A 25,159-nucleotide genomic window follows, 5' to 3' on the forward strand; every position below is an offset into this window, starting at 1 on the left:
GGAAGATGAGGGGAAAGGTGATAAGAAGAAAATCAAGTACAAATACATTGAGGGAGAAGAGTTTAATAAAATTAAGTTAATTTCGATAGAGAATTTTGAAGATGATATAAATGAAGAATATGGAGAATTTTATAAGAGTTTGAACTTTTTTTCTTTTTTATATAAGGGGAGGGGAAGGGAATAAAAAGTTTATCTGATTGTTTTTCTAAGGGATGTTTTTGTTCTCTCAATGAATTATAAAGGAAACTTGGTATTCATGGAAATTCTGTATTTATGTATTATTAATTATGATTTTTTTGTATAACAGATATGTGGTTGATATATGATTTTAATATTTGTTTTAAAGTGGATTTCATTTGTTAAATACATGTATTATGTTTGATTTAAATATATGTTTAAGGGTATTATTTTAGTATTGATTTTTTTTGTTGTTAGTAATTTTTTTTGTTGTTAAGTTTTATCCTTTTTTTGTAAGTGGGGTTTTTTCTATTTTATTTACAACATTGTTAATTAATTCTTCACTCTTTATTTTGGGGGGAGGGTTGGACTAATTTTAAATTAGACAATTAATGGGGGGTTAATTTGTGTAGTTTAATGATATAGTATTCTAATTTTTATTATCTTATTTTTTATTATTTCTTTAAATGTAATTTTTATTTTATTCATGTCATAAAATTTTAAATAGTTTAAAAAAAAGAATACTAGAGAAACTCAGCTAGTCAGTGTATTTTATGCAGCAAGATACATAACCAAATTTGAGCCCTTCATCAAGGTATGAACAAAATGTGGGCAGGCACCCAAACAAAATAGTAGCAGGGGGAGGGGAGGGGAAGAAGCACTGTCCAAAGGCAGGAGATAATAGAGGGCACACTGGCAAACAAGCAAGGAGTGGAGAGATGGCTCTGTGAATGGAGTGAAGAGCTGGAGGAAAGAAGACGAAAGGGTAGGGAGAATGGAGAGTGCCCAGATGGAAAATGACCAATTTACATATGGTCTTGGTGGGATAGCACCAGGCCATTGAGAGCATGGGAGTGGGTGCAGAATTGAAGTGATTGGCCACTGGGAGATCCCTGTCACTGATGTGGACAGAGCGAAGGTGCTCAGCGAGGTGATCTCCCAATCTGCACCGTCTCTCCGATGTGGAGGCCACAAAGGGAGCACTGGATGCAGTAAATAACTCCTGTGGATATACAAGTGAAGTGTTGCTTCACTTGAAGGGTTGGTTGGGGCCCCTAATAGTGGTGAGGGAGGTGGTGTGGGAACAAGTGTGACACTTCCTGTGGCTATAGGAGAAAGTGGCAGAGGAGGACACCAAAAAGTGGAGAAGGATGAGTGGATAAGGGCCTCATGGAAGGAGCAGTCCTTACAGAAGGCAGAGGGGAGGAGAGAGGATAGCATTTGTGGGTGACAAGTTTTTATGTATTTTTTCTGCAATGCAGACATAACTGGCAAGGTCAACAGATGTTGCCAACAATAATGACAGAAGATATTGATGAATCATCTGAACTTTAGTTTTTTTGTCTTGTTAGATGGGAAGTTAGGTCCTGCATTAATGAAAAGGCAGCAATATATTTGGGACAATGATGGTGTTCCGATGTACCCATTGCCATTGTCTTTGCTGATAGATATTGCATTTGTGGTAGAGGGAATGAATATTTATGGCAGCCATGGCGTGGCAATCAAGTGTGCTGCTTTTTGCTTGGTGAGAATAATCGAGCTAATGTTACAACTACACTCATCTTGGCAAGTGGGAAGTATTCCAACTATGTCTCTGAGTTAAGTCAAGAAATGGAAAGGCTTAAGAATGTCAATAGGTGAGTCACTTGCTGCAAGATAGCCAAATGCTTACCTACTCTTCGGACAAAGATTTTATACTGTTAAAAATGAGAAGCTGGAGGAACTCAGCCAGTCAGGCAGCATCAATGAGTTGAAAGGATTAGGAGGAAAAACTTTAGAAGTAATATAAGAGGATGCTTCTTCACAGAGTGGTGGCTGAGTGGAATGATCTTCCGGAAGAGGTAGTTACGTCAGGGTCATTTCTGTCATTTAAGAGGTTAGTTGAGTACATGGATATGAGGGGGTTGAAGGGTTACGGGCAGGGAGCAGGTAGGTGGAATTAGTGGAGTTTCTTATGAATCGGTGCGGGCTAGAAGGGCCGAGATGGCCTGTTTCCACACTGTGATTGTTACATGGTTATATGAAATGGTCAGTCAAGGTTTCAGGTTGAGACCCTTTTTATGTGACTATTCCAGTTGTTTTCTGATCATGTTCTATTAATACAAATGCTGCTGAATTATAAGGAGGCCCAGACTCAGAGATAGTTATGTACTGTCAATTTTACAGCACAAACAATACTTTATCACATTTTAACAGCTACTTGAATAATGTGTAGGTCTTGCTGCATGCTAGCATAGGCTCTTCAGTGGCTGAGGAGCTGCAAACATCAGCAAACCCATGACCTTGAGGGAAAGATCATTGACAAAGCAGCTGAATACATATGGGCCTAGGATATTGCCACTGAAATGCATGTCAATATGCACAGGCAGTCATTATCTGATCTTGGAATTCCTGGCAAATAAAAGGAGTTAGGAAGGTGCAGGATAGTTATGGAGGACGTTGATAGCCTCAGGATTTGTGCACTTTTTTACCATCATAAAGCTCATCTTTTACATCACCTGGACAAAAGATCAGCTCAAAGGAACTTCCTGAATTTATACATTAAAATGCTGATATAGAAATATGTATTGCCTGCAACAAAATACTAGATGTTGGAGCCAAGAATCACCTTTTTGTGTAACTAAGAACTTGATAATGTTTTCTTTTTATCTTTGCGTCAGTAACATGCTTCCACACAGTGCACCCGAGACATTATATAGACCTGATGCATCCTCTCACTAAAGAGATATACATTCTGGTAGAAGAAAGGCTAAAATGAGATTTCACCAAGAGATAAACAGCCATCTTGCAACTGCTCTAATGGGTTACATTGTGGAGGTGCTTACTTTACAATGTTTACAAATTCTTCAACTCCAGTTAGGCAAGAAAATTTAGAAAATCATTGTGCAAGATTCCAGCAGAAAGCTGCAGTTTACCAATGACAGCTTCCTATCACCAGGTGATGAGTAGACATAATTAACAGCAGAACTTTCAAAATACACAGCAGGAATTATTATAGGGCGAAGGTTATCTTCACTGACAACAATAGATCAGAAATTTATAGAGGAAATGGCTGAATGTCTTATTTACAAACTGAGGAACATCGGTATCTTCGACACTACTAATTTTATATTTTTGTTCAATAATTACTGGAGCAAAATAATGCCATACTGTGCAGAACCTTCAATTGGGAAAAGTAGGGTGGGCGGATAAAACAACAATATCAACATGTGAATAACAATTAGAGAGTTTTGATCCATGTTTCCCCAAAGAGCTTTCCTCAAATTATCTCTGTTAAAGACTAATTGATATAATAATTAACATTGAAGTGTCAATGACTTCATTTTATTATTTTATTATTATAATGACCACCAGGATGATATATTAACTAATTTCACATAATTTGATTTTCGTTTGTACAAGAATAGGATAGGTTTGCTGCAAGGTTGTCCATTTATACTATTAATTCATTTTTTCTCTCTCTGCCACTGCCAGCATTCTTTTGGTTTCAATATTCAGACCTGCCTTCACAGCTTTAACATTTCCCTTTGCTTGTTTTTTTTCCTCTCTACTTATCTTCCTTATTCTATCAACCAGAAATACCAGCTCCATAAACAGTAGGTTAATTTTAACAACCCTGGACTCACTCAATAGAAATATTCCTTTTGTCTCATCTTTCCTATCACCACCCATATGAAATTTTAATCTAATTTAAAACTAATCCCAATTCTGATGAAGATCGTTCAATCTGATATATTAATTACTTTCATTTCCAAAGCCGCTACCTGACCTGATGAGTGTTTTCAACATTCATATTTCCATCAACTGATTTTTTTAAAATATAAAGTCATGGATAGAACTTTGCTTTCTCCATTCAGCAATTTCTGTTTCATGACACTTGCTTCAGATCCCACCCAGCCCAAAGGCTGACTCGCTTGCTTGTTGAAACCAACAGAAGTAGTATTTAATTATTATATCAACTTTCCCCTCCCATTATGAGATTTAAAAACAATGAAACTAACTAAAGGTAATCCTTGAAATAGACCCATTGGAAGAATTGTAGACATTCATGCTGGGCAGATGGAAATTGTTAATGCTTGAAAGAAATTACAGCCAACATGGAAAGAAGTGGAGCCAGAAGCCAGTGACTGGAGTAAATTAGTGGGTTTATCCCTGAGAAACCCCACTGAACAGTGTAAGTAAAATTAAATATTGATTAGATCCTGCTACCGAATATTGATCCTAACACATTTGTAACAGTTGCCTTCCTGCTCCAAATATTACTTACCGCATATTTTGGTGGATAAGGTGACCTACAGATAAGACAGACCCCAATTTCTGTCTGAATTTCATGGTTTTAGCTCATATTGGTGGTATAAGATGACCTCCAAACATACCACTACCATATGTGTGTTGACTGAGCTGGTGGGCATGGCCAGTAAATGGGTGAAACACCATCACAAACAATTCATGGTTCAGTCTGTTGCTAGCTTCTGTCTTAACCAGCTTGTAATCAAAGAATGGGATAAAGTGAAAGAGGAGACTAATAAAATCTTTCAAAAAGTGCAGCATTTCTATGCAATGGAAGATAATTTATTGTGGACACTGACGATGAAGCCGACTCACCAGATTCAGACTGGGACCCATATGATAACAGTGTAAACAGTGAGATTCCGGATGGGCTTGCTGAGTTCTTTACCTCAGACGATGTTCAAGAATTTTACGTGTGTGATGTGGTTTTTTTTTAGACTTTACAATTCTTTATTGGTTTAAAACAACATTGGTAATGGATTTTAGTGCAAAATAAAAAAATATTACAGTAGTTTTTGTTTAAATATACTGGTATCTTAAAAAAAATTGTTACAGGATGGGGTCTGGTTAGGTTATGGTACCAATCAAGTGGTATTTTGAGTCAAATTTTAAGGTCACTGTTTTTGTATCTGGCCTATAGGATAACCTCTTTTTTTGGGTGTTTTTGGTGTTTCAAGTGTCGTCTTATATGCCGAAATATACGGTAGTTATTGAAGCATCCAGTTCACAGAACTAACAGAATCACTAATGAAAATGATAGGTGAGATAACAGATTGAAAATTTACCAAAAAGAAAAATTTTAAACATATGACTCTTGTTCTATTCTACCAACTTCCATCTGCCAGCCTATGTCAGTCATGCCTCACAGATATACTTGTGAAGATGATTAATATTTTTCATATTTTTCAGTAGACCCAAATTCGATTGCAGGTTCCAGATACAGTAATTGAAGGAAAATGAATCCAGTAGAAAGTTTACATGTGAGCCACATTTCTAAATTATACAGTAATCCGGGCATTTCTTTCCTCTACATCATCCACTTTACTCCTCGGCTGAAGCAGCATTCTTAAACAACTAAACCTTCGCATAGTTCTTGTATTTCTCATTTCCTTATCTCCTTTTTGTCCCACCAAATCCTGCAAAAAAAAACTTGATTTATTTAATATGCAAAGACATATTAATAATTTTAGCAATTACATTCTTAACCTGCTATTGAGTTTGCAGATTTAGACAATGGGTTAAAGTTAAAGCACATAACTCATTATTGCTAAAAACTTATAAGCACTATTTTTAAAATCAAGTAAAATAATCGGTTTAATGAATTTAAAACTGATAATATACACTAGATGGTTTAATTTGCATTGCTTCTTGACAGTATCCAAGAAACTCCAATTCAATATTTCCTCTAGCAATTGATCATTCAGCCCTCTAATAATTTATTATACAGTTTGTTTGTTGTGTATGCACTCACACAATTAAGATTTGGAGACATGGTACTTTTTCATCCTTTACTTCTATTAGATTAACCTGACTACTGACACACTGGGTTATATATATGTGGAAGGGTGACATCATGATGTTGGCGTCATGACGTCCAGCAGAGGGCGAGCTTACACCCAAAACTCTTTTCTCTCTCTCTCTCTCTCCCCCCCCCCACCCCCCCCCCACCCTCCCCCACCACCCCCCCCACCCTCCCCCACCACCCCCCCCACCCCCCCCCCCCCCCCCCCGTGCAGTAAATGCTGACTGGGCTCCTTCGAACTATTAAGATTTCATTGGGCCCAGGACTATGTGACAATTAGAATACATCTCATAAGTAATTATAATTATAAAAGGGTAAGTATTTAATAATATTCAGGGCACATAGTCCTTAAAGCGTTCAGGTTTGGTCTGCCTCGGCATGGTTAGCTATGCTGGCTCGGGACCCATAGATAGTCAGGGTGGTGGTCGTCTCAGCAGTGACTGCCCACTTTCGCTGACCTTCGGCGGTAACTGCCCGTTTTCGCTGCCCTCCTGGCTGCGTGTCTCAGTTACTGGACTCCTCACTGGACTGCTCGGCTCCATGACCGTCTCTGATCCGCCACTCCTCCCCACCTCCACTCAGTCTGAGGCGTGGGATGCTCGGGGCAGGCCAATCTGATTCCAGCTCCTCCAGTTCATGGACCTTAGTGTCAGTCAATGCTCCTAATTGTCGCTTCCACAATCTGTCCCCCACTAGAACAGAATATGAGCAGGGGCTCAATTTTTGTAAGATTACTCCTACCACCCATGGGTCTTTATATTGTCTATAATCTTGTAGCAGAACTTGCTCACCCACTTCCAATGTTCTAGGTGAGGTTTGTGATGATGCTGTTTTTTGCAATTGGAGACCCAGATCTGGATGAACTGTGGACAGCCTTGTCCGTGGGTTGCGGCTAAACATTAATTCTGCTGGGGTGCATTTTGTAGTAGAATGTGGTGTGTTTCTGTATCCCAACAGGAAATCTGCGGTTTTGTGTGTCCAGGAGGCATTTAGAAGTTTCAAGGTCTTCATTGCTTTTTTGAATGTTTGTACAAAACGTTAGTACAGTAAAACCTTGTTAGAAAGTGGTAGTTGGGGTCCAAGATTTCATATTGCGTTATAGCTGAGTCGCGGAACAGATGCATATATGTCAGATTGCGGGGCTGCCCCGAAGTCTCGTGCCAGGGGGCAGGGGCAGCGGGCTGGGGGCTGTCAGGCGCGAAGAGTTGGGTCACCAGCTGATTCTCATCAGCCTGCCCCTTAGCAGTTTGGGGTCCAGACACCCTCGCTATAAGCGATTCTGCGGATTAACGAATCGCATTCTAACAAGGTTTCACTGTAGTTTGGTGATAGGGTGCAGACAAAATATGTCTGATATTGATGTCACACATAAATTATAAAAAATATTCTGATGTAAATTGAGGCCCATTGTCCGTAACTAATTCATGATGCAATCCATAAGTGGCAAAGATAGCTCGTAGACAGTCAATCATGGGATCTGCTTTGGTATTTTTCAGCTGTGAAACTACTGGCCATTTGGAGTGTGTGTTCACAGCCATTAGGAAAGTCTCACCCATGAATGGTCCAGCAAAGTCTACATGAATCCGATGCCAGGGTTTGGATGGCCATTTCCATGGATTAGCTTCAGCTTGCGGTATTTTTGGCTGCATTGACTGACATAATTTGCATTCTCTTACTGTTGTTTCAATGTATCTGTCTATGGAGGGCCACCAGACATGCATCCGGGCCAGTGCCTTTATTCGTACCATTCCCGGATGGTTGTGGTGTAGTTCTGATAACGTGGTATTTTTCCATTTGATTAGAATAATTGTACAGGTACCCCATAGTAAACATCATACTTTGACTGATAGTTCATGGTGGCGTGTGTGGTAAGGTTTTAGATCTTCTGGGATGATTTCAAATTTGGGCCACCCATTAAGGGTGAAGTATAGGATCTTGCTTAATGTTGCTTCATTTCGGGTTTCCTTTGTGATCATCTGGGCTGTAATGGGCAGATGTTGAACTTGTTCTTGGTTGACGGCTACTGCCTCTGCTGTCCATTTAATACTTTCTTCTCGTTGTTCTGTCTCGGGTAGCGGCTTGTGTGATAAGCCAGTTGCATGGCTGTTGAGTGTTCCTGGTTTATGTTTTATATCATAGTTGTACGCCACTAGTAGTATGACCAATCTTTGAATTCTGGCCGCAACTAATACTGGTATTATCCCCAGGATTAAGCTAAGAGCCTTGTTGTCTGTAATCAGGGTGAATTTTTTTTTCCATAAAGATATTGGTGGAATTTTTTTTTTTTTTTTTTTTTTACACCAAATATTATTGCCAATCCTTCTTTTTCTAGTTGGGCGTAATTGCGTTCGCTTGTGGTTCATGTTCACGAAGCATTCGCTACTGGTTGCTCACCTTTTTCTATCATTTGGGATAGTACCACTCCTAGTCCTACTGGTGAAGCATCCACGACTAATGTAACCTCTTTACTAGGGTCGTAGTGGATCAGCACCTTATTTGTTGACGTTAGTATTTCCTTTAGTTGATCGATTGTGTTTTTAGTTTGTGTTCCAATACCATGTTTGACCTTTCTTGAGTAATTCGTTCAGCGGACTGCATTGTGTAGACATATTAGGATATGCTTTCGGTAGTGATTAACAAGTCCCAGGAAGGACTGTAATTCTGATATGTTGGTTGAGTATGGGGCCTTGTGAATGGTTTCTGTTCCTGCTGGATTCATTTTCACACCCTCGTTTTCGATTGTAAACCCAAGATATGTTACTGAGGGACACATAAAGACACATTTGTCCTTTTGTCATTGTATATTATCCTGTTGTAGTCTGGTTAAAATCTTTTCAAGGCTTTACAAGTGTTCACTGTCATTTGGGCCCGTGATGATGATATCATCTAGGTATCACCCAACCCAGAGTCCATGTAGTAGTTTGTCCAATGTTGCTTGAAAAATCGCAGGTGTTGCTGAAATTCTGTAAGGCCCGTGTGTATCGGTGAACAGTCCCAGTTGGGGATTGATTGTCACATAGTCCCTTGATTTTTTTGTCCAATTCTATCTGTTTATATGCTTGTGACATATCTAGTTTTGTAAACTTCGCTTAGTGCTTGGAACAATTCTTCTGCCTTGGGCATTGGGTATTTTGAGTGATGAAATGATGGTGATTTTGTAATCGCCACAAATGTGAATATCACCGTTTGCTTTTCATACAGGTATGATGGGCGCTGTCCATTCGCTGTATTGCATTGGTTCTAATATGCCTTCATGTTTTAGTCTGTTTAATTCAGCCTAAAATTTTCATTTCATAGCAAATGGGACTGTTGTGGCTTTGAAGAATTTTGGCTCTGCATAATCTTTTAATTGCAAGAGAGAGAGAGAGAGAGAGAGAGAGAGAGAGAGAGAGAGAGAGAGAGAGAGAGAGAGAGAGAGAGAAAGAGAGAGAGAAAGAGAGAGAGAAAGAGAGAGAGAAAGAGAGAGAGAGTAATGGAAGCTGGGGAAACAGTGGAGGAAAAAAGCACATTTTTGCAACTGGAACAGAACAAGTGTAGTCTCTGAGACACTCGAACCTTTTTAATTTTCTTCAGTATCTCCTGCAGCTGGCTCTCCACACTAAATGCAGTCTTCATCGCTCGGAGTGTATGTGTGAGAGAGGGGGAGTGTGAGAGAGGGGGAGTGTGAGAGAGGGGGAGTGTGAGAGAGGGGGAGTGTGAGAGAGGGGGAGTGTGAGAGAGGGGGAGTGTGAGAGAGGGGGAGTGTGAGAGAGGGGGAGTGTGAGAGAGGGGGAGTGTGAGAGAGGGGGAGTGTGAGTTTGAGAGTGAGTGAGTTTGAGAGTGAGTGACAGAGAGAGAGAGAGAGAGAGAGAGAGAGAGAGAGAGAGAGAGAGAGAGAGAGAGAGAGAGAGAGAGAGAGAGAGAGAGAGTTTTTGGTTGCTGTTGTTTGTATTGTACTTGGACCATACATTTTCCAAACACTTTGATTCTGTCTCCTGTAATGGATCTTAAGAGTAATTTCAGTTGTTTTTACCAGGCGTCGTATCAAGCATTCCTTTACATGTAATGGCATTAGAGACACCTCTTCCCCTGTATTTAACTCCATCTTCAGGGGGTGTCCATTTATTCTTAGCTGTATAAAGATTGCTGTGCTTCCTCCATTTATTCCTCAGATGTGTAATATCTCAGGACCTGAAATTTCAGGACCTTGAAGGTTAGCCATTAGGCTGTTATCATCATCGTTGCTAGGTTGCACCCCCCCCCCCCCCTCTCTCTCTCTGTAATTGTTTTGACTTTAGCTGCCTGCTTATTTGCAGGCCACCTGTGCTTTAGAAGTGAACATTTAGCTTTGATATGTCCTTCAGTTTTGCAATGGTTGCATTTAGAATTTTTGAAGAAACAGTTTTCTGGTTGGTGGTGGTATTTCCCACAACGGAAGCATTGTTTCAGGAAGACTTCCTGACCAGAAGGTCTGGTTGACCCAAGTTTTTATCTTTCAATTCAGAGTTGCAGGCAGTTCTGTATGTAATCTGTAACGTAACATCTTGATCCATTCCTAAAAATTTTTGCCTTGCTTGGCGATTTGCCAGCCCTATCACTAATCTGTCTTGCAATGCCTGATTTAGAAACTGCTCGAAATGATAGTACTTTGCCAGTTCGCACAACGATGCCAGTTATTCACTTACTGTTCCTCCTGGTCTCCTTTCATAGAATCATTGCCTTTCTGCCATAACTGGTGGTTTGGGGCTTAAATGGTTCCTTTAGAGCTGTGCATAATTCATTGAATGTCTTCATCCCTGGATCCTCCGGAGACAGCAAGGTCTTAAGGAGGTTGCTGCCCATTATACTGAGGAAGAGGGCAAGTGTGTGGTTTATTGGGCATCCACAATATTGCGGGCTACGCAGTAGTGGTTAAACTGTTCTACTTCATTGAATTCCCCGAACTTTCCTTCCGCCATCTTGGCGTACTTTCACCTTGATCTTTTGGCAGAAATTTGTTGGGGTTGTTAGGTAGTGTTTTCTACCTTCTGCGGTTTTCTTTTTCAATGTTGGTGCATGGAGTGTGTGTAAGGTTCGTTTCGTTCCTTGTTGCTACTTTTGTGTATCGCGCAATTAAGACTTGGAGATGGGATTCTTTCTCATCCTTTGCTTCTATTAGACTAACCTGGCTACTAACACACAAGGTGGAAGGGTGACCTCATGACGTGGGCGACATGATGTCCAGCAGAGGGCGGGCTTATACCCAACACAGTTAAATGTATCAAGGTAAAAATAACACCAACACATTTTGGAAACATTATCCAGAAGTACAATAACACCTGTCATTCAGTGATAACACTCTTACCTACAAGTCAGGAGTTATGGGTTCCAATCACGCTCTATAGTGTTGCACTGTCAATAGTGGCTTTTGAATGAGTTATTAAAAACACTTCCAGTATTAGCAGACACTTAAACTAATTATTTACAAATAATGGCAGGCAACCTGCAGCACCCATCAGAGTCTTGATTTCACTGCATTTTAACTGTGGTAAGCTAAAATTTCAGTGATTAAATCGACGTCATTAATATGTTTTGCATTCATCCAAAAAAAGTGTGCACCACAGAATCCAATGGAATTTCCAACATTGAAATGAACATAAGGTAATTACTTGGCAGGCTGCTCGTAATGGAAATCCTAATTTTCCAGAATACAGCATCACTTGCCAGCTTTACTGAAAATTTGTGCTGATGTTGGGATTGTACCAACTTATTTTTCAAAATTAATCATAGGAAGCTGGACATTTCAAAACCCTTCATCCATAAGACCACATGAACAAAATTAGGTCATTCAGCCCATCAAGTCTGTTCCACCATTCAAATCCCGACTGATGTATTTCCCTTTTCTTAATTTATTCATCAGGTAAAATGAATTATCATGTATATTTTATTTTGGGGGTGAAAGTATTTTTTGCTGTATATTCTATAAAGTTTAGAAATCTTATTAAATGGCAAAAAAAATCCTCAACCTATTTAAATACTGGATATATTTCAAAAAAATTATTCACTCATATTTTGGAAGTAAATGCAAATATTTTGTTTCATATCTGTGAACAAGCTAGGATGACAAGCAATTAGCCTAGCTTTTGAACATAAAAATCATTCAAGAAATTGAGAGAAAAGTAGGATCAAAGAAGAAAATAATCAGTTAAGAAACAGCTGTCTTCTGATGAAGTGGGGTTGAGAGGGGTGCTTTTTAGCAAGTTCCAGATGTGTGAAGGGAGGACAAAGGTTGAGTAAGTTTTCTGAAACATGGTGAAACAATGATGTCTGCATATGCTGTGATTGTAGTAAATACATAAAAGTGCTGTGAAACTCAGCAGGTCCCGCAGCATCCAAATGAGGCACTTTGTTTACATCACACACAAGAAAATATTATCTGTACCCGATACTGTTCTGGTTCCTGTGTTTTCAGGTTTCCAATTGGTCTCCTGCTTTTGCTGTGGGTAAAATGTTTGACTCTCTCTTTGGTACGGATAGAATGAACTGCTGGGCTGAGATCTGAAAAGAAAATAATTCAAGATCATTAATACTAACCTTAAATTTAATCGTTATATGGTTAAAATAAAATTTTCCAAAAACATTGGAGCTTCCTGTCTTACTTTGGAGTATGCAGTGTTTTACAATCCCTATTATTAAACATAATGCCTTGTATTGTTCAAAATCTGCAGGGATATGGTACAGAATGGAATATATGGGAAGGAAGTATTTCTTTACAAAGTTTCTCAATGATGAGAGAAATTGTGTTGACAACAAAAATTCTTTAAATGTGATGCACATAATAAATGAAGGTACTTAAAAAGGATAAATTGAAGCAATTACTAAACAGATCATAAAAGCAGGGGATAAGTACTCAAACCTAGACAGAGAGAGGATACACAGACTACTGTTTGTGAATAGGGCTGCATAATTTCCACCCAACAGTGAGAATAGAGAGAAGATTGCAAACAACTGATATATAATTACTTTGTGTTCCTATGCCATTCTGAAAGTTATTCAATGATTGGCTAGGATGTCCACTCTTTATATTGATGATTGCCATTACTTGTGTATTCCCAAACTCCTCTGCTAAGATGACAACAAACCCTTTCCACCCAATTTACACATTACAGACACCACTTTCATTGTTTCACCCAAACAACATTGAAAGTTTGGTCTTATTTGTGAGTTTGTTGTCAAGTACAATGTACAGATGCACTGACATTCTTTATGCATACCAACGAGTATGCAAGATATACCAACATTTCAGTTGCGCATATTTTTTGGTGGTCCTGGGGAAGTTTGGTTCAGGTTAAAGTAATACAAGGAGCCTCAGAGCTGATGGATAAAAACTGTTCTTGAACCTTGAGGTGCTGGACTTCAGGTATCTGTACTCTCTGCTTGAAAACAGCAATGAGATGAGATTTGACCAGAGTGATAGGGTCCTTAATGATAATGGCTGCTCTCTTGAGGCAGCATCTCACATAGATGCTTTCAATGGATGGGAGATCAGTGATTGTTATAGGTTTACCACTTTCTGCAGCTTCCCGAGTTCTTGAGCACTTGAGTTTCCAAACCATGTTGCAATCAATCAGTATAACTTCTCACAATGCACCTGCAGATGTTTGATAAATCTCAGATTTCTTAGAAAGTAGAGGCATTAGTGTGCCTTCTTCATGGTTGTCTCAATATGATGGTTCCAGAAGTTCTCCAATATATGGAGTTCCCAGAACTCTATGGTACTAACCCTTTCTCTCAATGAAGACAGATGCATGAACCCTCAGTTTCCCCTTCCTAACATCCATAATAAATTATTTGGCTTTGCTGAAATTGAGAGCAACATTGTTGTTCCTGGCGTCACACAACCAGATTCTTGATCTCCATCCTATATTCTGACTCATATTTCCCATTATTCAGGCAACAATAGTGGCGTTGTCTGCATATTTACAGATTGCACTAGAGCCAAAGTTATGCAATTGTGAGCAGAGAGAGTAGAGCAGGTACCAAGCACATAGCCTTGAGGTCTATGTGTTGATGGTCAGCAAAGAGAAGGTGATGTTTCTCATTTTCACAATATCTTTACACAAATCATCATGTTGAAGCCATATCCTAAACAGAATAAAGAAAATCTATCATTTTACTTTGGATGATCAGATTTCAGAATTATATTTTAAGAAGCAAGCTTACTTAATTAAAACAGATCTGCAAGTTACATACCTTCTGCTGCCAAACAAGTACCCAAGCAAACCACCAGCTCCCATTCCAGTCCAAAATCCTGGTCCTGACCTGCGTCCTGTTTGATAACCATAAGAGCCCTGATTGGCTTTGCCACAAAAACCTTCATCTGCTCTCCAATCTGAAAACAAATAAATGCTTGAGAATCTAAAATAGATTCACTCCAAATCTGAGAGAGATTTAAGTGAAAAGTTGAGAAACATTTGGAATAAGTGATCATAATGTTGTCCAATTTAAATTCAAATTAAACCGAGGCACTTAATTTAAAAAAAAATCCTGGTGAGCAAACTTTTAAAGGCACAAGTGCCATAGTAAATGCTTAAATAGAAAGACAATTTAAAAATAACAAATGAGGGAAATACATCATGACCAAACTTCACCTGCATCTACTTAAATTTTAGATTTATTAACTCTACTCCTAGTGGGCTATATACATTCAAGAATTTGAGAATTGCAAGAGTGAAATATAATTAGACAGAAATAGAATTGAATAAATAACGATCTATCAAGCTTAACAGAATTAGTTCACATGGGCCACCACCTTACCATAAAAAGAATAAAATTAAGACTTTTAGGAATTCAGGAATGACAGAAGTGTGAAAGAAAGTGTGCGAGTTTCAGTTCTGGGCTTTTTCCACAATTCCCCTTAAACCACCTCATTCCCTTTGCCCGCCACTCTCACTCCTCAGTGGGTAGTTGGAGAAGGTATGTTAATATTTAATGTGATTCATTGATAATATGAATGTACTTGAGATTATTAACAGTGCAAACAATTGCACTGAATATCTCTGAATGGACACCTTACAAAGGATCCCAGCACAGAATGTATGAATTAATTCTGTTTTTGCAGGAAATGCTGATTTGAACTCAAGAGTTCTGTAGTCACTACATTCTGAAAAAGACAAAGGTAATGAAGAGGGAAAATATTGAGAAGAAAATGGCAGATGCTGGAAATCTGAAATTTAAATAGTAAAGGCTGGAATTGCTTAGCTGAATTTTCCAGTGTTTTCTGTTTTTATTGAAGAGTACATTAAAAGGAATATAAAACCATAATCAAAATGGGTTATCAGATAGAGGCCTCAGAAATTATTTACACAAGAAAAGGATGTGGCGAGTTGAAAGAAGTATCCTGTATAGGTAAATGTCAATAAGGTATCTGATTCTGGAACAAGCTCTAACTTCTAAATTCTATGTTAATTTCCTGCTGGATGGAACACTTGGACCTGCTGGTGCTTAAACAGTAACTTTCAAAAAGATGGTAGATTGATAAAGGGGCAGTTGAGATACTGGAGGACACAAATATCCTTGATGTTAGAAAAGTCAAAATGCATGACAAATAGAGATCAAAATTATGAAGACTTTAGATGAATTAAACATAGAAAAACTTTTTATTGGATACATAGCTGGCAAGTATAAATGATGGAAAGTCATCAAAAAGACAGGATATGCTTTATACCTTTATTAAATCTTGATGCCCTACAGAAGAATGCAAGCATAATCTATAGCAGGAAAAAAATATTAAAAAAAAATTTAAGTATGAAGAAATGAATGAGAAATAGAACTAAATGGATGACATGTTTTGCTCAATACCTTCCTTTGGCATGTTAAAACTATATTTTAAACATTATTTTGTGCCTCTTTTGTTTTCATATATTGTTAACAAAGGATCTTCGTGGACTTACCTGTATAGTTTGGTTTAAAGCCAGGAGGTGGACACGCTGAAGGACCTGCTGTGTTGTGAATATCTTCATCCCATTCTGGGGGAGACTGGTTGCCATTCCGTTGGTTTCTCAAACACATCATATACACCAAATAGGCAACACCAAGTAGTAGGAGTACCACCATAATATCAGATGAATTGTTGAAACTTATGGAATTTCCATATTTCGGCGATTGATGAACAAATCCAGAATTATGTTTTCTCCTCTGAAGACCTTCCTCAGTAAGATCTATAACATATTCTAAGCCACAAGATCCCTTCAAAATGTAAGGATCTTCTGGATAGTTGTAACCTTCACAGCTAACCGTGACTGCTCCAAATCGATAAGCAATGTCCATATCTGCTCTGCATTCCCACTGTGTCGGAAAGGGAGAAATAGAAGTCATATTTTTCATATATACAAATAAGTAATTAAAACATTGGCTTATGTCAAATTTATTCTTCAGCCAGTATAAAATGATTAGTCATGGAATCAGTGGAAAGAAGAACATGAAGACCATTTTTGCATGACTGCAACTGAATATTTAATTAACCTTTTACATTTATTTTTTTTTTCCCCTTATGCTGTTCTATGTTAATTTATACTAATTCTTTGCTCGTGTTTTATGTATTCTGTGTAGTTTCTGTATATTGTTTTTATGTATCTGATAATAAATTCTAATCATCATTATCAAGTCAATTGAGCTTCTAATGGCTCTTCAGAAAACCAGGCTGGCTTGTTTCCAAGAATCCATTTAATTTATGTATGACAAACTGGCTTCATCATAATTAAAAAGCACTGCATTTCAGACTAAAACTTCATTTGTATTTCTTTTACTCCTAAAAATATTTTGTTCTTCATGTATCTATCCACATTTTTAAGAAAATTATTAGAGGGCATTCCAATTGTGTCCCGGTCCAACAATTCTTTCGATATTTCAATGAAATAAAATTAACATTCATCTCTTTGCACTTAGAATTAGACTGAAATCTGTTTGGCACTAATTGATAAAGTTTAGTTCATCGGATGTAAAAAAAAGTGTAGACAAAAGCCTCAAATTTAGGGAGACTTGGGATGGTAGTCAGAGATTTAGTTGTAGGGCCTAGATTCCTAGGTATTAAAGAAAGGGACAGAAATGAGAATTGGGCACAATCTGGGAAAAGCTCAGGAGAGACACTGAGAAAGGAATCTAAGCTGCAAATAGAGGCACTAAGTCATCAGCTGTGAGGGAAAAAGTAGGGTGGAAATAACCTTCAATCACAACAGTTCAAATAACTTCAAGCTCCTTTAAATTCTGCTTTGGTATGAATAGCCTGACTTGTACATTTGAATTTTTCACCTATCAATGTATGCGTTCACACTGTTTACACATCGAGTAACCTAAAGCACGATGATACAAAACAATTTTCTGAAAGCGAAGTACAACTGTGCACAAAAAGTCCAATTGTCTCCAAAGTCTGGACATCAAATTTAAATTGATTGCAATACTTCACACATCAAAACATGCATACAAATGTTTGAAAAAAACTACCTCAAAGGCATTTATTTTGACTTGAACTCTCTCGAATCTCAACTATCTAATTTCCGTGGCTTTCTCTTTTCCCAAGTTAAGCATACCATATTCCATACCTCAAATCCCTGAACTCAGTTTTCCCTTCACTGCAAACTCTGCAAAACCAGGATTTCACTCTCAGAATATCATATGTAAAGTTATGCAAGATGCTCCAAGTGAGGATGAATTAGTGCCCTGTATAACCATTACACAGATTTGCATGTCATCTTCCTGGCTACCAAAAATCCTATCTGTTAACTTTTACTGCTGCCGCAAGCTCCTCTAATCATTGCAGAAATCTAATTACCAATCTCGCTCCTTTTATCTTACATCAAATAATACAAGTTAGCTTATTTTGCCACTTTTTAAACATTTTTTGATTCATAATTTAGTGCTTTCCAATATACCCAGACCCATGACTTAACATTGCTTTATTTTCATGTACATACTGTAAATACACAACATGTGTTAACTTATGTTTGACGATAAAGGCACACAAGAGGTGCTACTATCCTGTCATCCCCATCAAAAGCTTCAGAGACACCGAGTGTACATAGATTCACAGCCAAAGCCTCCTGTTCATTTCAAACATCCAATAGGGTTAGGAAGTTGTCAGAGAAGAGGCCAATTGGGACCCCTGCTGTGATAATGATAATTGATAAAATGCTTTTACAAAACTGTATGAAGAATAATTTGAACAGAATTATTGATGTGACAAAAGATGTGAAAATGATTATATTAACTGCAGAAAGTCTTTAAACGAAGAAAAAACAAAAAAAAGAGTATGTTTAAATAGGTTAAAACTGCTAGACTACCAAATACGTAATCATGAGTTAGAGTAAATGGAATCGAAATTGCTTATTAGATGGAAGTAGCTGCAGAAGGAAAACAAGTTCGCATATGGTGCAGCTGAACTTTGTTGTTACTGACTAATGTATTTAAGTGCTAAGAATAGTATAAAAATCTTTGATGTGTAAGCATGTGTGCGTGCGTGCGTGCGTGCATGGTCGAGAGCATAGCATACTCAGTGTTGAAATCTCGCCACTCCCGTCAGATGAAAGTAATAAAGGCATTGCCTTACTAAAGGAAACATGTTGTTATTTGTTTTCTAAGAACTAACTTCTACATTGGCTTTAGTCAGCAGTATTTTGCTGGGAAACCGATACTGAAGATTGAGTAAGAAGCTGTGGTGTTCTCAGGATCGGAAGGGGAGAACTGAGCTCTAGTTAAACCCTTTGTGATTGACCTCCCAAAGGAAACTCCCAGGAACACTGAGGTCCCTCATCAGAGGGATTTGTTTGTTTGCCAAGATCCTTAGAAAATGATATGGTAAGGTTGGAAAAAGTGAATAAAGTATTATAAATGGAAATGCTATTTTAATGATTGATTATTGCAAGTCAGAAAAGGACTAGTCATTCACAAATTAGTCAGGCTTAGGTTGGAACCTTGCGTCAATGGGCAATAATTTGGATAAAAGTGATGGGGGAACGCCCTTTCAGCATGCGTGTTATTTGAACCCTAATTATAATAAAGATTACTGAATGTTGAGTTTGAATTTACAAAATGATTGGGAAATGAAACTTGGCTAGTAGGAGGTAACATGGAATATAGAGACTTAAAAAAGCAGAAATGTTCATTTGGGAGAAAACTGCAGGAAAAAAGTGGAAAAAACTGATTATGGAAGGATGAGGCACAAAAAAGATGGGAAGAGATTAGGAACTAAAGATGGATAGACAATGCTTGTCGACAAGGGGTACATTTAAGATTGGAAGATGTTACAGGCAGAATGTAAGTGGGCAGAGGAAGAGGAAAAGAAACACCAAAACGCAAGTTTAGAAAAACAGATCTCGGACAAAACAAATGATAGATAAAGAAGGAAAACTAGATTTTAAAAAATTTTCCAGAGACTCCACGACTGCCATGGTGTCCCAACCTGTTAGTGATGAAGAGGATTAGCCAGTAGGGAGACCACCTCACTAGGCCCCATTATATCCCCCCTTTCCCAGTAGTCCAGCAGTGGAAACAAATTACTTGGAGGGCTTGGATGGTCTGAGCCATCTTCCCCGTCAGCATCAATTGACTTGTGCCTCCTGGCCATAGCGGAAGAAAGAAAATGAAGGATTTGCCAATGAGAACTGTCTTAAGTTGTCAAGCAAGTGGTCAGCAAGTAACTATGGAAATATACTCTGTATGGAAACCCCAGGAATTATGTATGATCCATGACAAACCCCCAGATAAGACCATGAACCTGAAGGGATTTGTGGATTATGTGCGATCTACCATAGAATACTATAAAGTTAATGATAGAGACATATGGACCTTAACCATATCTTTACTAATGAGAGCATAAAAGACTAAATGGAAAATAGCAATGAACCATCAAACTTGGGATGCCTGTAAGGCAGTAATATAATGGACAGGCTAGAGGGGCAAACTGTATAAACTTTATGATGCAACATTTAGCAGAATGCCCAAGGCAACCCATAAACATGAATAAGGTTCTGAACCTCAAACCTTTGCCAAAAGAGGAAGCAAATTCATGGCTTGATAGATTTATAGGGATGTAGAGGTCATATGCTAGGGATCCTGTTTTTAATGCTGGACAAACATGGGCAGCTTTTAATGCCATACTGATGAGTTGTCTCCATATTAAAATTCAGAACGTAATTAAAACCAACTTAAATTGGCCAGACAACAATGTTACCCAGTTGTGACAGTCGGTAGGGACATTTTGGATGACGGGAGCCAATGAGTATTTCACCAATGAATGTGGGGAAACAGGAAAAGACAAAGTTCTTGCAATACAATTGCAAAGTGAAAGAACAGTGAGGGGACGAGGAGGTTCACGACCCAGGCCTCGATACAACAATAAGGTAGCAGAACGAACAAATCAGAAGGATAAAGTGGGACATGTTACAGATGTGGGAAGTATGGACACTAGATGAGAAATTGTTCCAGCCGAGGACAAGGAGATGATTGGAATGCCTCCCTCCAACCCCCCCCCCACCCCCACACCACCAACCACCCCTTTGACCAGTAACACAATGAGACCCCTGTTTAGAGGTTCTTTCCCCTGATAGCATGTCCAAATAAAGAACCTATAGTTGAGATGCTGCTGAGGGCACCAGAGTTCCCTTTTTGATTGATACAGGGGCCACATCCTTGACCCTGAATATCCCCATGTCCTATGGGGAGACCCGACTATCAGGGCTCAATGGAAAGACCAGAATTTACTATCAAACCCAGCCGCTCATAATGATTTATGGCCAACAATGTTACAACTTGGCCTTTTCTGTCACACCCCACCAGGAATGTAATCTTGCAGGAATAGACTTGGTGATGGGCCTCCAGCTGGATATCACTTTCTCTGAAAATGGTACCTACCTAAAGAACCCACTGGGTAATGTACTCCAACTTCCCCACTCCACAATGGTGGGCAATTGACCTTTCGCCCTCCCCTGTTTGACGACACGCTAAACCCTCATGTGACTCTCTTTTATGATGCCACCAGCTGCAATGCTGAAATGAGCAATTTATTTAAGCAACATTTGGGTAAGTCCACCAGGTGGGCCTGATGGACACATTTACCAGAGATCCTGACACAACAGTAATTGCAAAAAGTACTGGAGAGGTTATGGCAACAGGGAGTTTCAATGACAGCTCTACAGGTTACAACATCAGTCAATGATGGCTTCACCGCAAAGGAATTAGACTATTCGACATTCGTTCTACAGAACAAAGCAAAAAGGGATGTGTTTATTACCCAACACCTATCCCAAGGGTCGTTAACATACTGGAAGGACTGCTTAACCATACAGGGAACTAATCGGTACCACAAACAGCAATCTTGAAAATCAAGGGAGGAAGATTGAATCTGGTCAGCATCACCATATGAGGTATGACTTATTACCTGTTTACCTGTTATAATCACACTGCCATCTGATGTTCATTTGCCAACAACACCCCAGTTTCCATTAAAGCCAGAAGCTGTACAAGGAGTCCAGGTCCTTATTAGGTCTTTACACCATCAAAGAACATTAGTGCCCGGTCGCTCATTTTACAATACACCTATATTCCCGGTGCCCAAACCCAGATGATCTGAATGGCAAATGGTGCAAGACCTGCAGGAAATTAACAAAATAATGACACCTATACACGCAATCAAGCCAAACCCAACCACTATTTTAAATGAAATCCCAGTGACAGCCTCTTTTTTTTTTATATACAGTGTTGGACTTACAGCCCGCCTTCTTTGCAGTCCCACTCCATCCTGATTGACAGTACTTATTTACCTTCACTTATGAAGGACATCAGAATACCTGGACGCGCCTACCCCAGGGTTTTGTCCACTCACCATCTTCTCCCAGGTATTGGCTAAACAGTTGAAGACTTTACAGCTGCCAAAAATCTTCACAGCAATTCAGTATTTGGACAAACTGCTTTTGGCCAGTACCAGCACTAACGAAAATGATGAAGATTCTGAGACTTTATTGGAGGCTTTGCACTCTTGGGGATATATACCCAGACGGAAAGTGGTGCAAGGCCAAAAGATTGTGAAGTTCTTGGGTACAATGCTCAGTGCCATGGAAAAGAGATGGACTCCTGGAAGATTTTACGCCATTTGTTAATCACCACTTGCCTCAAACGCCGAAATGTGTGCCTTTCTGGAACTGGTTAACTTTTGCCGACAATAGATTCCGAACTTTGCCCTGTATACCAAGCACTTGTCTCCCCTAGCCAGGAACTGAAACAGGCTCTTTCTTTGGCACCCACTATAGAATGACCACTATACAAGTGACCATTTCAGCTGTACATGACTATTGTGCAGGATTGTGCGTTCACCGTACTGACTAAGCGCCACGGGGATGTTCGAAGACCGGTAGCATACTTTTCTGCAAGTCTTGATGCAGTGCCTGGATGATACCCACCATGTACACAAATCATTCCCCATACCCATGCTGCTGTTTGTGCGGCTGCCAACATTACTATGCGTTAACCTGTAATGATTTATACAACGCATTGCAGCACTGATGAACGCAGGACAAACAAAATTTCTTACTCCCGCCAGGTTTGGACGCTATGAATTGTCACTTTTAAGTAATCCCAATTTATCCTTCCAGCATTGCTCCACCATTAACCTGCAGACTTTCTCACCAAACCGCTGAAGGAATGCAGTATGTCTCCAATGACAGCAAGCTAGCCAATAACCTCTTGACTACTGCCAGGGAGGGACTTACAGATATACCGCTACAAACCATTTAAGCTACTTGGTTTGTGGATGGTTCCTCCATGGTTCTGCCCGACAAAGGACAATGAGCATTTGGTTACTCCGTAGTCAATAATGCTAACATTATACTAGAAGAGGGACGTTTCCAGCACCCCCTCTGAACAACAGGCAAAGCTGTTTGCGCTTACCCATGCCTGTATCCTGGCTGAAGGGAAAAGAATAAATATCTACATGGATTCCCGCTATGCATTCGGAGTTGCCTACAACTTCGGGGCACTATGGCAGCACCATGGCTTTCTGACTTCTGCTGCCATACCTCTCAAAAATGCCCCATGTGTAAGGAACCATTTAAAAGTTCTCGAATTACCTAAGAATTTGGCTGTAATTAAATGTAATGCTTACACCATGGGAGATGATTGTGCCTCCAGGGGAAATGCATTTGGTGATCAAATGGCAAAAGAAGGTGCTAGCTACTCCATTAACCTGGTCTTTTTTCTTCTTTGGCTTGGCTTCGCGGACGAAGATTTATGGAGGGGGTAAAAGTCCACGTCAGCTGCAGGCTCGTTTGTGGCTGACAAGTCCGATGCGGGACAGGCAGCCACGGTTGCAGCGGCTGCAGGGGAAAATTGGTTGGTTGGGGTTGGGTGTTGGGTTTTTCCTCCTTTGCCTTTTGTCAGTGAGGTGGGCTCTGCGGTCTTCTTCAAAGGAGGTTGCTGCCCGCCAAACTGTGAGGCGCCAAGATGCACGGTTTGAGGCGATATCAGCCCACTGGCGGTGGTCAATGTGGCAGGCACCAAGAGATTTCTTTAGGCAGTCCTTGTACCTTTTCTTTGGTGCACCTCTGTCACGGTGGCCAGTGGAGAGCTCGCCATATAACACGATCTTGGGAAGGCGATGGTCCTCCATTCTGGAGACGTGACCCATCCAGCGCAGCTGGATCTTCAGCAGCGTGGACTCGATGCTGTCGACCTCTGCCATCTCGAGTACTTCGACGTTAGGGATGAAAGCGCTCCAATGGATGTTGAGGATGGAGCGGAGACAATGCTGGTGGAAGCGTTCTAGGAGCCGTAGGTGATGCCGGTAGAGGACCCATGATTCGGAGCCGAACAGGAGTGTGGGTATGACAACGGCTCTGTATACGCTTATCTTTGTGAGGTTTTTCAGTTGGTTGTTTTTCCAGACTCTTTTGTGTAGTCTTCCAAAGGCACTATTTGCCTTGGCGACTCTGTTGTCTATCTCATTGTCGATCCTTGCATCTGATGAAATGGTGCAGCCGAGATAGGTAAACTGGTTGACCGTTTTGAGTTTTGTGTGCCCGATGGAGATGTGGGGGGGCTGGTAGTCATGGTGGGGAGCTGGCTGATGGAGGACCTCAGTTTTCTTCAGGCTGACTTCCAGGCCAAACATTTTGGCAGTTTCCGCAAAGCAGGACGTCAAGCGCTGAAGAGCTGGCTCTGAATGGGCAACTAAAGCGGCATCGTCTGCAAAGAATAGTTCACGGACAAGTTTCTCTTGTGTCTTGGTGTGAGCTTGCAGGCGCCTCAGATTGAAGAGACTGCCATCCGTGCGGTACCGGATGTAAACAGCGTCTTCATTGTTGGGGTCTTTCATGGCTTGGTTCAGCATCATGCTGAAGAAGATTGAAAAGAGGGTTGGTGTGAGAACACAGCCTTGCTTCACGCCATTGTTAATGGAGAAGGGTTCAGAGAGCTCATTGCTGTATCTGACCCGACCTTGTTGGTTTTCGTGCAGTTGGATAATCATGTTGAGGAACCCAGCTCAGCGCGGACATTGGCGACTTCAGGGGTTTCTACGAGGCTCTAAAGGCTGTGTACAGCCCCTCACCCCAAGTCCAAAGCCCGCTGCACAGCTCAGACGGCAAAGTCCTCCTCAGCGACAAGATCTCCATCCTCAACCGATGGTCAGAACACTTCCAATCTCTTTTCAGTGCCAACCGCTCAGTCCAAGATTCCGCCCTGCTCCAGCTCCCTCAACAGCCCCTAAGGCTAGAGCTGGATGAGGTCCTCACCCTGGATGAGACATATAAGGCAATCGAACAACTGAAAAGTGGCAAAGCAGCAGGTATGGATGGAATCCCCCCAGAGATCTGGAAGGCTGGCGGCAAAACTCTGCATGCCAAACTGCATGAGTTTTTCAAGCTTTGTTGGGACCAAGGAAAACTGCCTCAGGATCTTCGTGATGCCACCATCATCACCCTGTACAAAAACAAAGGTGAGAAATCAGACTGCTCAAACTACAGGGGAATCACGTTGCTCTCCATTGCAGGCAAAATCTTCGCTAGGATTCTACTAAATAGAATAATACCTAGTGTCGCCAAGAATATTCTCCCAGAATCACAGTGCGGCTTTCGCGCAAACAGAGGAACTACTGACATGGTCTTTGCCCTCAGACAGCTCCAAGAAAAGTGCAGAGAACAAAACAAAGGACTCTACATCACCTTT

General features: G+C 40.1%; 1 protein-coding gene across 1 annotated transcript in view; it reads right to left on the minus strand.

The window, feature by feature from the left end:
* Positions 1-3,263: 3,263 nt before the first annotated feature.
* The window catches only part of saraf (store-operated calcium entry-associated regulatory factor), a 32,355-nt gene continuing 10,459 nt past the window's right edge, over positions 3,264-25,159 (minus strand). Inside the window, exons 3-6 of the mRNA XM_069925067.1 lie at positions 15,901-16,294; positions 14,201-14,339; positions 12,390-12,505; positions 3,264-5,603 (exon numbers count right to left, since the gene is read on the minus strand). Of these exons, the coding sequence (XP_069781168.1) occupies positions 5,578-5,603; positions 12,390-12,505; positions 14,201-14,339; positions 15,901-16,294 (675 nt within the window). The 3' untranslated portion in view covers positions 3,264-5,577. The remainder of the gene's footprint in view (positions 5,604-12,389; positions 12,506-14,200; positions 14,340-15,900; positions 16,295-25,159) is intronic.

Source organism: Narcine bancroftii, chromosome 1 (assembly GCF_036971445.1).
Source record: "Narcine bancroftii isolate sNarBan1 chromosome 1, sNarBan1.hap1, whole genome shotgun sequence".
NCBI classification, from domain to species: Eukaryota; Metazoa; Chordata; class Chondrichthyes; order Torpediniformes; family Narcinidae; genus Narcine; species Narcine bancroftii.